The 15,995-nt window shown below is 40.8% G+C and overlaps 1 protein-coding gene across 15 annotated transcripts in view; it reads left to right on the forward strand.

Moving 5' to 3' along the window:
* The window catches only part of rimbp2b (RIMS binding protein 2b), a 154,052-nt gene that overhangs the window by 112,314 nt on the left and 25,743 nt on the right, over positions 1–15,995 (forward strand). For 9 of the 15 annotated variants that reach the window (XM_047382463.1, XM_047382466.1, XM_047382468.1 and 6 more), the window contains 7 exons: positions 6,209–6,259; positions 6,648–6,668; positions 10,406–10,610; positions 11,489–11,637; positions 12,920–12,999; positions 13,937–14,046; positions 14,130–15,002. In XM_047382463.1, the coding sequence (XP_047238419.1) occupies positions 6,209–6,259; positions 6,648–6,668; positions 10,406–10,610; positions 11,489–11,637; positions 12,920–12,999; positions 13,937–14,046; positions 14,130–15,002 (1,489 nt within the window). The remainder of the gene's footprint in view (positions 1–6,208; positions 6,260–6,647; positions 6,669–10,405; positions 10,611–11,488; positions 11,638–12,919; positions 13,000–13,936; positions 14,047–14,129; positions 15,003–15,995) is intronic. The other 6 variants (XM_047382465.1, XM_047382476.1, XM_047382477.1 and 3 more) reach the window with 2 other exon arrangements.

Here is a 15,995-nt window from a genome sequence, read left to right on the forward strand (position 1 = left end):
AGCGAACCCAGCAGTCGCTGAGATTGCTGATGGTGTGAAAGTGATTGGAATTGTCACCAGTGCCATCTCTAAAAAAACAGTTTGTAGCACAGTGTTGCTGTGGCTGTAGCACCCAACTTCACAGTCAGCTTTTTACAGGCTGTGGCTCTCAGCTTTTTTTTTCTCTCATTAACAGACAGTCATTACAGCCTTATCTTCCTTCAGACCCTGGCTGCTCTCTATGTTCTTCTAAACTGATGGACTGCAAAAGAGATTTATTGTACTGTAAGGTCCACACATGCTCTCATAGTCATGTGGGACAGATGTTTGTAGATCCCGCAAGAGAAATGCCATATACTGGGGTTGGACAATGAAACTGAAACACCTGGTTTTAGACCACAATATTTTATTAGTATGGTGTAGGGCCTCCTTTTGTGGCCAATACAGCGTCAATTCGTCTTGGGAATGACATATACAAGTCCTGCACAGTGGTCAGAGGGATTTTAAGCCATTCTTCTTGCAGGATAGTGGCCAGGTCACTATGTGATACTGGTGGAGGAAAACGTTTCCTGACTCGCTCCTCCAAAACACCCCAAAGTGGCTCAATAATATTTAGATCTGGTGACTGTGCAGGCCATGGGAGATTTTCAACTTCACTTTCATGTTCATCAAACCAATCTTTCACCAGTCTTGCTGTGTGTATTGGTGCATTGTCATCCTGATACACGGCACCGCCTTCAGGATACATTGTTTGAACCATTGGATGCACATGGTCCTCAAGAATGGTTCGGTAGTCCTTGGCAGTGACGCGCCCATCTAGCACAAGTATTGGGCCAAGGGAATGCCATGATATGGCAGCCCAAACCATCACTGATCCACCCCCATGCTTCACTCTGGGCATGCAACAGTCTGGGTGGTACGCTTCTTTGGGGCTTCTCCACACCGTAACTCTCCCGGATGTGGGGAAAACAGTAAAGGTGGACTCATCAGAGAACAATACATGTTTCACATTGTCCACAGCACAAGATTTGCACTCCTTGCACCATTGAAACCGACGTTTGGCATTGGCATGAGTGACCAAAGGTTTGGCTATAGCAGCCCGGCCGTGTATATTGACCCTGTGGAGCTCCCGACGGACAGTTCTGGTGGAAACAGGAGAGTTGAGGTGCACATTTAATTCTGCCATGATTTGGGCAGCTGTGGTTTTATGTTTTTTGGATACAATCCGTGTTAGCACCCGAACATCCCTTTCAGACAGCTTCCTCTTGCGTCCTCAGTTAATCCTGTTGGATGTGGTTCGTCCTTCTTGGTGGTATGCTGACATTACCCTGGATACCGTGGTTCTTAATACATCACAAAGACTTGCTGTCTTGGTCACAGATGCGCCAGCAAGACGTGCACCAACAATTTGTCCTCTTTTGAACTCTGGTATGTCACCCATAATGTTGTGTGCATTTCAATATTTTGAGCAAAACTGTGCTCTTACCCTGCTAATTGAACCTTCACACTCTGCTCTTACCAGTGCAATGTGCAATCAATGAAGACTGGCTACCAGGCTGGTCCAATTTAGCCATGAAACCTCCCACACTAAAATGACAGGTGTTTCAGTTTCATTGTCCAACCCCTTATGCTGGTTCTTCAACTGCACAGTGGTTTATATTATGTAAAGCTCATTCCATTTGCATGCACTACAGAAGTGTTGTTAATTACTAATGAAAAAATGATGTTCGATTGAATTAAAATTATGCCCTAGAAAATGCAAAGCAATTATTTTAAATTACTCCACATGCTCAATGTTGATACAGCAATCTTTTAAAGTAAGTAATTGTCCATTAACAAATGGAATACAACAAACAATAAAAAAAAAACACTAAGCAGCACATTAAACATATGTCAACAATCTATAAACATATGTCATAATGTATTTAATGTGAATGAAGAGCTGCATTTAGCGCTGTTTCTGTTTCTGTTAGAAAGAAACCAAATATTAAAAAAAGATTGGTTATTGGAATTATATTGTTGTTGAATGATGCTAGTAGTTTCAAACACAGTTGGTGTTATGTCACCAGCATTTCTCAAATTTATAAATTATATTATTAATTGTACTGTGTCTTGTAAAATTTCCATACCCCATAAATATTTTGTCTTTTTACAATCGCGAGCTACATTTTATTGGGCTTTTTGTGATAGGCCAACACAAAATAGTGCATAATTGGGAAGTGGAAGAAAAAAAATTTTTTTTTTTTTTTTCCTTATAAAAAATGAAAAATGTAGGGTGTGCATTTGTAGTCAGCCCTCCTGAGTGAATGCTTTGTAGAACCACCTTCTGCTGCAGTTACAGCTGCAAGTCCTTTGGTAGATTCCTGTACCAATTTTTATCCATTCATATAAGCATTTTGTGTTGTCAAATATTTTGGAAACTGTCACGGTTCTGCACGGAAGTGCGGGTATTGGGACAGGGCCTCTGTCACGGTTTACTTGGAATTGGACCCAGAATGCAGACGAGCAGGCAGCGTGATGGTAAGTGAAAAAGATTTAATAACGAAAACTCACTCACTACAGGAGGCAGGAACAAAACAAACGGGCAGGCAAGACAGGCATGGCATGATCAAAAAATAAGACTTGAGCATCAAACTTGACATGAGCATAAGAGTGAAAGATGTTTCCACGAAGACTAACAGAACAGGTGTGAATATATGGCGTGAAAACCAGGTGGAGTAAGGAGACAGATTAACTTGAAGCAGGTTAACGGAATAAACTTAACAGAACAAAACGTGACTGGAGCAAAACAGAGACTCTTGAACACAAACTAGAAAAACATGAAGCATAACCAGATCCGAAAAACCAAACTTGACAAAACATGAACAAGACGACAAAACAAAAGCATGACCAGGAAAATAAACAGAAACATGATTCAAAACTTGAACAGTGAAAAACATGGCGAACCCTCAGAGGCTGAAGCAGAGCCTGGCGAACCCTCAGAGGCTGAAGCAGAGCCTGGCGAACCCTCAGCTCTGGGTTCAAAAGCCAGAACGAGGACAAAACGTTCCTTAAACTCCTGCAGACTAGGAACAGGAGCTGAGGCATCGGCCGGACCCTCAGTGACGTGAGCAGAGTCTGAGGCGTCACCGAGACCCTCAGTGGCGTGAGCAGAGTCTGAGGCGTCACCGAGACCCTCAGTGGCGTGAGCAGAGTCTGAGGCGTCACCGAGACCCTCAGTGGCGTGAGCAGAGTCTGAGGCGTCACCGAGACCCTCAGTGGCGTGAGCAGAGGCGTCGCCGGGGCCCCTGATGACTTGAGCCGGGGCGTCCCTCTTACGACGTCTTCTGCGCTGTGTGGAGGGGGTTGAGGCTGACTTAGGGTCAGGCTGTGGTGTGACTGGCCTGGAGTCAGGCTGAGGCTGTGGTGTGTCAGGCTGTGGAGTGTCAGACTTTGGACCTGACGTGGGCTGCTCTACAGCAGCAGCTCCCTGGAGTCCTGACGTGGGCTGCTCTGCAGCAGCAGCAGCTCCCTGGAGATTTGACATGGGCTGCTCTGCCGCAGCAGCAGCTCCCTGGAGTCCTGACGTGGGCTGCTCTGCAGCAGCAGCAGCTCCCTGGAGTCCTGACGTGGGCTGCTCTGCAGCAGCTTCCTGGAGACTTGACGTGGATGAAGGAGGATGGCAGTAAAACAACCTTACTGCCGCTTCATACTCCATCTAAATCTGCTTTATCCTCTCCATCAGCTCAGGAGAGGAATATAGGAGACCTGTCGTCCTGAGGATCTTGATTTGGCGTGCCATGAACCTCAAGCGCTGCTCCAGCTCGGCAGGTGTTGCCCCAGAACACCGGGCTGGAGCGAGCGCAGACGGCATGAGCGGAGGTGCAGCGAGCCTGGGAGACATTGCTGTGGCAGACGAAGATGCGGGCTTACTTGCTGCAGCCGTCTCGTAGGCTGGCTGGAAAACCACCTCCTCGCCAGCCGAACGGCTAGGAACAGCTGCACGTCGGCGTTTCTTGCGGCGGGAGGAGGACGTGGGCCTCACTGCCGGACCAGAGTGCACAACCAGGGCAGGAGGCGGAGAACGGCGATGAAGGGGACCTGTCCCCGGAACTGGAATCGCCAACATGGATCCTTCATAAGCCGACGGCGGCACAGACAGCCCCGCAGAACCGCGCAACGACTTCTCCGCCTCCCGAGACAGTAAGGCAAAGAGGCCAATGGAGCCAGCCCGATGCTCATCCGCTAGGTCCATGTGTGGCGGAAACATACTAGGCCCTGTCCCAATACCCACACTACACCCTCTATGAAGTGTTTACTTTGTAGAAGTGCATGTAAGGGACACAAGGGTGGAAGTGCGGGTATTGGGACAGGGCCTCTGTCACGGTTTACTTGGAATTGGACCCAGAATGCAGACGAGCAGACAGCGTGATGGTAAGTGAAAAAGATTTAATAACGAAAACTCACTCACTACAGGAGGCAGGAACAAAACAAACGGACAGGCATGGCATGATCAAAAAATAAGACTTGAGCATCAAACTTGACATAAGAGTGAAAGATGTTTCCCCGAAGACTAAACAGAACAGGTGTGAATATATGGCGTGAAAACCAAGTGGAGTAAGGAGACAGATTAACTTGAAGCAGGTGAACTGAATAAACTTAATTAACAGAACAAAACGTGACTGGAGCAAAACACTCTTGAACCCCAACCAGAAAAACATGAAGCAAAAGCATAACCAGATCCGAAAACCAAACTTGACAAAACATGAACAAGACGACAAAACAAAAGCATGACCAGGAAAATAAACAGAAACATGATTCAAAACTTGAATAGTGAAAAACATAAGGAAAAAAACCTGAAACCAAAAACCAAACAACCCTACATCATGACAGAAACATTTGGATTTATGCTGGGCCGCACAGTGGCGCAGTTGGTAGCATTGTTGCCTTGCAGCAAGAAGGTCCTGGGTTCAATTCCCAGCCAGAGGTCTTTCTGCATGGACTTTGCATGTTCTCCCTGTGCATGCATGGGTTCTCACCAGGTATTCCAGCTTCCTCCCACAGTCCAAAGACATGCCTGTTAGGTTAATTGGTCACTCTAAATTGCCCTTGGGTGTATGAATGAGTGTGTCCATGGTTGTTTGTGTGTTGCCCTGCGATGGACTGGCAACCTGTCCAGGGTGTACACCACCTCTCACCCATAGACTGCTGGAGATAGGCACCAGCTTCCCTGCAACCCACTATGGAATAAGTGGCAGAAAATGACCGACTGACTGGATTTGACTGGGCCAATTTGACACATTGAAATTATCTAGCTCTGGCTCTATGTTTAGGGGTGTTGCGATGATAGTCTTATTTCAATGACACGCTGTACTTAGGTCCTTCTATTTTCCATCAACTCTGACCAGAAATAATAATCACCAAAGCATGATGCAACCACCACCATATTTCAAGTGTGTTTAGAGTGATGCTCTTAGCGTTTCGCTTACAGACTAAAACTTTCAGTTTGCTTTAATCTGACCAAAGCACCTTCTCCCACATGTTTGGGGTGTTGAATTAAACAGAACACCTTAATATGTCAAAGAATGGGACATTGTTGTACAACATAATTCTCCACGACTTCTGTCTGACCTGCCTGATGTGCTCCTTGGTCTCCATGCTGTTTGTTTAGTAATGTTCTCTAAAAAACCTCAGAGGCCTTTACAGAACAGTTGGATTTATACTGAGATTAATTTACACATATGGGGCCTTTATTTACTTATTGAGTGATTTCTGAAGCCAACTGATTGTGTTGGATTTTATTTAGGGCTATCACAGTAAAAGGGCCTAAATATAAATGCACACCACACTTTTCATATTTTATTTGTAAAACATGTGGAAAATCATGTATCCACATCAAAAAATGTCAGTGCTTCGTGTTGGTTTGTCCTATAAAATCTTAATAAATTACATTTAATCTTTCAAGGTGTATGACTATTTATGCGAGGGCAGTGTCTCTTCACTGTTTTGGAGACACAGACTTAAAACAAGGACTTTAGAAATCTCAATGTAAAATGTGAAAAAGGACAGTCACAGTATTTAAGAAAGATCTGAACAACAAATCATAAAATGAATTACTAATTCATTTTCCTGTAGTTTTTGTGCCTTTAAAATATCTCTATTCTGTTTGTAAAAGCCTTTCTCTGGTTTAACTGGCATTAAATAGCAATAAAGAGTGCTACATGAGTGAACTGCCCCCTGTGTTTCCCAGGCTCAGGTTGAGGCTAAAAAGGAACATGAAGGCGCTGTCCATCTGTTAGAGGTGAGCGTCTGGACACGGGGGTGGGGGTTGGCTGTCTGTTTTTGTGTGGGTGCTGCATGAGAATGTATCTCTATGAGATCAGGCTGTAATTTTCTGATCTTACTTTTAAAACCCTTGAAAGTCATGTGCTATTTCTTACTGACAGTATTCTGTAATTGCTTTTTGAAATGTAGATTAACACATTGGATCCATATGAATAACCTTTTTAAATTAACATTTTTTAAAAATGTAAATTCTCATGTTTTATTCTCCCTATTTGTTAGCCTAAAACAAGTTGAAATGTTTTTTTTTTTTTGTATATTTTCAAGATATGTGTAAGTGATCATACATTTAATTTCTCTCTCTACATCTCTTTTTATTGTATTGGTCTATGTTTATGCTTAAACAGAACCACTTGGACAGCATGCAGGTATTTCAGAAATGCTTTCGATTTATTTCTATATGTTTTTTCAGACCTTTGCTAGTATAATACAGCAGGATACAGCAGAATAGTCAAAGATCATGTAATAGAAAGGATGTTTCACCACACCGCAAAACAGTTGTTCATTCTGGGCTCAGTATAGAATTTATATTATGTGCTTTAAGTCTTCTAAATTAATCGGTTCATATAAACGGATGTCAATTTTCAGAAGAGTTTTGAGTTTCATTTAAGCAATCTTTTTTTAGCCTCACTCACTAATGCCCTTTTTCTGCTGGCTTTATTTAAGCTGGCTCCACTCCACTTGGCCCGCTTTGCAAACGTGTCCATTACTTTTTTTTCCGTTCCGGTACCTACTTTTTTCGTCCCTGCTCCTGACCAGGTATGACTGGAGCTGAGTAGAGACTACATGTAATGTGAACAGACTGCTGTTCACTGATTGGCCATGGGACGAGGAGAGATGAGAAGGTTTTTGAAGAGGTATTGCAGGGAAAAGTTAAAAAAACTCAAGAGCAACCACAATAATATTGAGAATCACAATGGCAGAAGCTGATTAAATCAAAATATAATTTTACCATTTACAAGTCAATTATTTAAAGAAAAAGGATACATCAGCTTTCTGAATTACACACAGGCAGGGCGTGCTATGTTTAATAACATCCTAAATCAGCTGATCACACATAAAATCATCTATTCAGACAGACAAACATTTCCCCCAAAACACGCAATACCGCAATGAAACAGCATGCTTGGTTCAGAAATTTATTGACGGTCCTTATGGGAACCAACGTTTGCAGGAGGAGGGAGCAGGCAGAGAGCAGCAGGCTATAATCAGACTGCCTGCATTGGAGCAAACAGGAGGAAGACGCCGCTCAATCCGTGGAATGCGAATATCCAAAATTAAACCTAAAACTAACTTTTGCACTTTAAAGTCCTTGCCCTCTTTATAGCCATAGCTGAGATAAAAAAAAATTCTTATAAAGCCCAAAACGTCTTCAGGCAAACTTAGAGAGCTTTAACAGTCCAGATAGCAGCCTCTCTCTTCTCACCTTCTCCTGCCACACCCCCTGAGCCTTATTTTAGAAGTTCTGGCTGGGCTGTGGTCCAGATAATTATGCCAGTGGATTATTTTATACATGAAAAAACCATATATGACAGTCTTGCATATACACAAATGCAAACATTATTTGTATTTTTGTAATTGATGTTTTTATTTTCTATTTATTTTTTATCATTTCATGCAAATTACTTTAATGTGACAATGTAACACAGTAAAGTTAATAGCGGCACAATGCACTACACTGACAGCTGGAGGCAGGGCTTTAAGCTGTAGCTCCAGCTGTAAATGAGTCAATGGAAACACAACAGGTTCCATGTCGAGTAGAGAGACACCGAGCGGAGTGGAGCTGCACTGCCTAAAAAGAGACAATGGAAATGTTGCATAAGCCATGTCTCATGTCTTGTGAACCCTTCAAAGAGGGTTTACAAGTAAAATACGTCTCTGAAACTCAACCTACTCAAATTCCCTGGAGCCTGACTTGTTATCTTTTCATGTGGTCCTGTTGAAAAGGACGTCAAATTTTGTAAAAATCTTTGGAAGTTTTTTTTTGATAGTCCAGCACTTAACAAGTTGTAAACCTCTAAAGTATGAAAGAAGTACGTATCTAGAACAGAAAATCTGTGATTCTATATATGAGTCACACATCTGGGAAAAATTCAAAGCACTTATCTTTTCCTACATTTTGTTACAGCCCTTTTGCAAAATGAGTTGAATTCATGTTTTCCCTCAAAACTATACACAACACATCATGATTATGTTAAAAACATTTTGTTTAAAATGACAAGAAATCACATTCACAACCTTTGCTCAAAACGTTGTTGGCAGCAGTTACAATTTTAAGTCTTCTTAAACATGGCACAGCTATTGGACGGTTTTCCATTAGGCTCGAAAGAAAATTATTTCAGATTTTTTCAGAGATTTTTAATTGGATTCAAGTCTGGGCTCTAGCTGGGCTGCACAAGGGCATTCAGAGTCCTGAAGCCAGTCCTTTGATATCTTGGCTGCATGCTCGGGGTCGTTGTCCTGCTGAAATATGTACCGCCCCCCCATTCTGAGGTCAAGAGTCCTTTGGAACAGGTTTTCATCCAAGATGTCTCTACATTGCTGCATTCATTTTGCCTTAAAGCCAGACCAGTCCTCCAGTTTCTGTGACTGAAAAACATCCACAGCATGATGATGCAAGCAACCATGTTTCACTTTAGGGATGATATTGGCCACATGTTGAGTGGTGGCCAGTTCTCTCCAAACATAACACCTTGTTTCATGCCAAAGAGTTAAATCTGTCTCAGAGGTTTGCAGACTATTTGTTTATTTATTTATGTTTATTTATTTTCTAAAAGAAATCTCTTTTAGAAAATAAGGCATATAACTTCTTCTGTTGTCCTCTGCTTGTAATTGACTTGCAGTTCTTGAAGAGAAATAAAACAAGAAAGTCTGGTTTCTTTGAAGTGAGATATTAAGAAATAAGGGCTGACTCATGACCTTCATCTGTGGCAGACACTGGAGCCTGAATGTTTTGGCAAATTATTCCCAGAAAGGCCTTCTGTCTTTGTGTTGCAAAATTAAAAGTATTTTTAATTTCTGTAAAATGTAAATTTACAGTGCTTCTTAAACCTTAAAGAGAGTAAAATAATGTTACATGTTATTTCTTTACTTTGTAGTCTTGCATGATAAACATTATTCAGCATGTGTGTGCAGAATGTCTGTTTTCAGCACAGTTGAGCACCTTATGATACAATCACAGCAAGCATTTTATAACTTACTTATTCTCTCTCAGAAGTATAGAAATTCCATTGTTTGTCTTCATGTAAGCATGCCGTTTGAAGCACTGACCTGCATGTGTAAAATGGTCTTGGTGTGTCCAAAACAGCACAAACTGGAGCTGTTTGTGAAGCAAAGTAAAACAATTCACAGTGCCTTTCAGAGCGTCTTTGGGTCAGACCGCTGAGAAATGATTGCTCATGGATTTCATCATTAGACTTGTGAAAACATGCTGCAGAATCTGGATTTTCCATTTTACCTGTCCAGACAGTTACGTGTAACTTGTAAAAGTGAGTTTGCGCTTCAGCCTGTTCTGGTTTTTAAGTACATAAAAGTCATAAAAAATTTTTCTTATTGTATCCTTCTGTTGTAAAGACCACAGCCAACAATATTTAGGATGCTTATACCTCTCTCTGGCAGACATGAAATAAACATATATCAAAATGCATTTGGTGAAGACTTAATCAGATGCCTTTAATTCTCATGTTTAAATAGTTGGTTTTGATCTTCACATGGCAATCAGTTGAACAAGAAAAATATGAAGTTTCATTATTGTCATCCAATAAGACAGTTTGTTTATTCAAACTCTCTTAAAGCTTAAGTTTTGCTTTAATTTGTCTGGATTAATGGAGCTTTTGTTCTGTGGTGTTGGATATTATTTGCAGTGTTATACATTGTAACATTTATGTCGTTCAACATTGCACATGTATGCATGCACGTAGCACTACTGTTTAGCATGTGTTCAGCATGTGCAGTGTTAATAATGTGCTTCTGTTATTTCACTGCCTCACTGACTTGTCTCTTTTTCTATCCCCCCCTTTAACCTTGCCTCGTCATGTATCTCTGTTTGCCTGCCGTTTACTTTGGTTCTTACTGCTCTTTGATGTTCCTCCTCCAACACCATCAGGCCAAAGTCCGAGAACTGGAGGAAAAATGTCGGTCTCAAAGTGAGCAGTTCAACCTCCTCTCGAAAGAGCTGGAGAAGTTCCGGCTCCAGGCTGGGAAATTTGACATCCTTAGCTCTGACCCCTTAACCTTGAGTGAATCTCCAGGGTCTCCCAACAAATCTTTGTCACAGCTCCTCAATGGATTGGCAGCCCCAATAGAGAAAGGTATGTGGAAAATCTTTTCGATTCATGTTGTGTGCGATTTGGTCATCAGGTTCTTTGCACTGCTAATTATCTAATAAATATACATGTGTGGCTGATTATTTTAAAAATAGCTTTTTGCATTCTGTTAAATAAAAAAACTAATGTTGAACAGAAAAAGATACAGTAGTGTCAAAAGATCAGTTAGCCGTGCCTGTCTCTTTGTTTTTGCACCTTCTGTCATTCATTATTGAATTAAAACCTAAATATATTTATTTGTGAAACTTGTCATCTTCACTAGGCCTTACTGACTGAGAAGTTGTCATTATCTGACGGGACACTAGTGGCTAAATATTTAGGTCCAAATTGCATGGACCTTTGTTTACGCTTATAATCTGAATGATTAAGTTTCTTTATTCTTAGTTTCTGTCACCTGCGGGTATTGACTGTGCATTAAAAGAGAAATGTATTTATTTGAAAAAATGTCTGACAAGCTTCTTTACTTCAATCACTCCTATTAAAAAATGAAACCCCAGCTGACAAAATTTGCCTTTTTATTTCTTTTACTTGTCTTGATGAACACCAATAGTTATTTACTTACAGCACTGTTATGTCACCCTTATGAAATCCATAGGTGTTGTTGATTCTATAATAAAGAATTTCAGAGATATTACTAATGGATCTAGAATGTTATCTGACACTATATTATTTTGGTAGTTTGTTTGCTGACAGTAAATGGGTATACCCCTTTTAATCAGTTTTAAATCAAAAAGTGAAAAGAAACTATAATATAATAAAATGCAGAATTGATTGGTACTTATTTTATGGATCACATTATTACATTGTTATTGTTGTTGTTTTATATTATGAGGATCTAATGAGAGATGGTGTTTGTTCCACAGACAATGAAGGTCCAACAAGCAGATCTTTGATATCTGAGTTCATTCGACCACTCCAAATCAGTGGAGACAAGCCTGAGCTCCTCTCCGTTAAGCCAACATTCCTCAGTCGCAGTCGAGCCAGCAGCCAAGCACGAGCTTTCCTCTCTGAGGTACCTATTGGCGTCTACTCTGATCCTCTGTGGTTCTTTATTGAGTGTTTCTGTGTTCTATATTCTGTCTGCTGCCTACAGTGCAAAAACTGTTTGAACTCATCTAATCTGAGGCCAATGATGAAACCAGTTGAACCCATCAGTTACTCTAGAAATGCTAGAGATGGATGAATTAAAAATGCTAGTCCTCACCAAATGTTGAATGCAACATAAAGCAGTGGTTTTCTCAGAGAACAACCAGGTTACTGAACTTTCCCTTTCTGTATCACTGAAAATGCACAACTACGATAACATTTTCTAGGTTATGGGACAGAGATACTTGTACAAATGAAATCAACATAAAAACAAAAATACTTTTTAGATAGTTAAATTATGAATTCATTTATAGTAAGTATACACAAGCCTTAAGCAGCCTTTTTGTGAGGAACAATCATAATTTATAGTTGGACCAGGGGACATGTCACACTGCAGTATTGATGTAATATGATCAGCATCTCTGTTTTCAGCTGATGTCTCCCTCCCTTTCAAACTAAGTAGCAGTCTAAATTAACTGCCAACCTGGCAGCTCAGAAAATACTTCTAGAAATGTCCAACACCTTTCATTCTTTATCTTACTTAATTTTAAATACCTTACTACTACTACTAAAAAAGGTAGTTTGAATCTTCTTTGCTTAGTGACAGTTTCTTCGCAGAAGAATGTTTTCAGCACAATCTGTTAGCACTAAGGGGTGGTGCACTCAATGATCAGAAAAGCCTGATCAGTGGCCTCACGATCACCTATCAGAGCCAATCAAGCGTAAACTCAACCAATACTGGTCACCAGTGGATTTCTTGGTGCATCTCTATTTTAATTTTCCGTTTATTTCTTTGATACCGTAAGTACTGTATTGCTGGCAATCATTTTAATATGTTTTAATGACAAAGAAAGAAGTGTGAATATCCAAACAGAATGGCTTTATCAAGCTAGTTTCCCCTACTTATCTGATCATTTTGAGCCACTGTTTTGGATTTATAAAAATTCTCTTCGGATTATGTACACAAGCTTAAACATTAAACCCTGAGAAATATCATATACAGTATAGTGCAATGTGTACATTTGAAAGCTGAATGAATAGAATTGGCTTCTTAACCTGTGTCTGAAATTCTGTTTATTTTCATGCAAAATGTAAATATTGTCACCCACAATAAATGTGATTCTCTGGTTCTCTGGATATGAAGTGAAGTGAAGGTGAGTCCACAATGCCGCAGAAAACAGGATTATTTGTGTATTGTTTTTTTTCAGATGGACAAAGAGCTGAGCTCAACTACCCGGTCCAAACCACGGTTCACAGGGAAGGTTCGTCTGTGTGTTGCTAGATATAGGTAAGTATATAGAAGACAACTTTTCACCAGCCTTTCATCATACAGGTATATACTGTTACATAGGAGTTACTTTACCCAATAAATATATTTTTCTGTATTTTCAGTTTTGGCAGAGCATTTCTGCTTCCTAAACCTTCAGAACCTCATAAGAGGAAGTGACTGTTGACAGAATGACCATTAGACAATCCTTATAGTAAAGCATACTTGCTTCACTATAAGCAGTTAATGCAAATTAAAACAAATTTAATTAATACAAATAAATCATGGATAACCTGAGAATATTTGTAGAAAAAAGTTTTTTTTGCTAATCCTAAAGATGATTTACTTTTTCAATGGGTTGTAACACAGATCAGGCCGAACATTATGACCATTGAGAGGTGAAGTAAATAACACTGATTATCTCTTGATCATGGCACCTGTTAGAGGGGAAGGGTGGAGAACGTTTGACAAGCACCAAATTGTGATGGCTAGATGCCTGAGTCAGAGCATCTCTAAAACTGCAGCTCTTGTGAGGCATGCCTGGTCTGCAGTGGTCAATATCTATTACAAGTGCTCCAAGAAAAAATTAGTAGTGAAGGCTTATTGATGCACATGGGGGAAAGAATGCTTGCATGGTTCAATCCAACAGATGGGCTATTAGAGTTCAGATTAGTAGAAGTATTGCTGGTTCTCATACAATGTTGTCAGGAGACAGTGTATCTCTTTTTATTGTCTATGGGGCTCCATTCCCACAGACAGAATACCCATGCTGGTCATGATCTTGTGCCTGGTAATTGTATGGATATATTCAAAGCAGCTTTCAGTAAATTAATGTGTAGTATTCCACTTTGTTACACTTAAAACTAGGGTGAATCGTCAGTCAGTCAGTCATTGAAATAAATTTAATATTAAATTTGCCTAATTTGTTCTGTTCAAATATTTATGCTTATTAATCTAGTTACAATCCTTATGATGGGCCTAATGAGCACCCAGAAGCAGAGCTCCCCCTGGTGGCAGGGAAGTACCTGTACGTTTATGGAACAATGGATGAGGATGGCTTTTACGAAGGTTGAACACAAATTTAAATGTTTAAAGTCTTTTCTACCCTGTAACACAACCACATAACCACTGAATCTTTTTATTGTTTTCAGGAGAGCTGCTGGATGGACAGCGGGGACTCGTCCCATCAAATTTTGTGGAATTTGTCCAAGATGGCGATACGCCCTCTGTCCAACACAGGGACACAACAGTTAAAGAACCAGGCTACCTCAACCAGAGTAGCCTGGGTCCTCAGCGACTTTTGAGTGGCACAGGAACAGGAACAAGCATAAGCAGCCTGCTCTCTGACAGTAAACTAGACTGTTTAAGCACCAGCAGCTTGGGCATGGACCTCCTGGGCTCCTCCAGCAATGGGACCGGAACCCTGGATGTCAGTATTGATGAGGTCGGTGAAGACCTTGTGCCTTATCCCCGCCGCATCAACCTGATCAAACAGCTAGCCAAGAGTGTGATTATTGGCTGGGATCCTCCTGTGGTCCCACCGGGATGGGGTTCCATCAGTGGCTACAATGTACTGGTTGATAAAGAGGTCAGGATGAGTGTTCCATATGGGGGCAGGACAAAGTCTCTTATTGAAAAGCTCAATCTTGCCACCAACACGTACCGCATTTCAGTGCAGAGTATCACGGACCGGGGCCCATCAGATGAACTCCGCTGCACTCTTCTTGTGGGAAAGGATGTAGTGGTGGCACCTTACTACCTCCGGGTGGACAGCATCACTCAGAGCTCCGCTGAGCTGTCTTGGATGCCCAGCAACAGCAACTACAGTCACACTATCTTCCTTAACGGTGCAGAGTATGACATGGTCAAGGCTGGGGGCTACAGGTACAAGTTTTTCAACTTGAAATCCATGACAGTTTACAAGGTGAAGGTTGTCGCACAGCCACATCAGGTGCCTTGGCAGCTTGCAGGTGATCAGCGGGAGAAGAGGGAAATCTCTGTGGAGTTCTGCACTCAGCCTGCAGGTTAGCCCCTGAAAAATAAATCTCTATGATATGCTCGCTGCTCCTATTGCAAGCGAAGATTTCTTTTTTGCATCATGTATGGTGGTATTGCCACAGCTAAGCCTGCTCTGATACTGACATGAGTACTTGCATGGTTGTAGAAATGGCATGGCTGATTGGCTGGCTAGTTTCTCAGAGCAGCAAAATTACAAGCTCACTGCTTAAAGCCCCTGTTGACATGTCCTTTGAGTTTTGGTTTTTTTTCTTTTATTAAACAGTTTCTGGAGTGAAAGTAGACATATTACCTGCTTTAAACACAAACAGGTGCCATTTAAATATGAAAGTGACATTAAGTTCCATTTTGGCTATCCTGCACTGGCTCTGCTTTAAAGTAAAAACAGTTTTCTGATGGTAGGACAGAAAAGTCCTACAAGAACAAATCTGAAATAAGTCCAAAACAACCACCTGGCTTGCAGATATTCTGATGGTTGTTATTGAGACTTGCTTATCGAAAAGCCACTCGTTTCTGTCGTTTTTTTACCTCTCCGCTCACTGTGTGTCGTGGCAAGATAAACATGGGTCAATATCCATTCTAGCGCCCACTGTGTTATATCGTATTAATATCTCAGGGAAACAGAATGTCATGGATTATTAATCACATATATAAAAAAAGTTAAGTATTCATTTAAAACATGGTTTGATTTTTATTAGTTTAAACGTTTTCTTATAGGTATCAACAATTGTACTACCAGCAAGTTTGTTAAAAACGAATTACTTCTAAAATGGAAATTATATTACCACTAAAAAACAGTTCGAAGCTAGAATTTTGTAACATTTTCTGTGTCTGATTTTACCAATGCAATGAAATATGAATTTATTTTAAGGATGTTTATGCATTATACCAGGGATGTTAGGAAATTAATCTGGAATCAATGTATACAGAATAGTCTAATTCAGAGAGGCCATTGCTTCATGGCACTGAAAACAGGACTTTCCCACACTAGGCTTAGATCC

The sequence above is a fragment of the Girardinichthys multiradiatus genome, chromosome 12, assembly GCF_021462225.1.
Source record: "Girardinichthys multiradiatus isolate DD_20200921_A chromosome 12, DD_fGirMul_XY1, whole genome shotgun sequence".
Taxonomy (NCBI): domain Eukaryota; kingdom Metazoa; phylum Chordata; class Actinopteri; order Cyprinodontiformes; family Goodeidae; genus Girardinichthys; species Girardinichthys multiradiatus.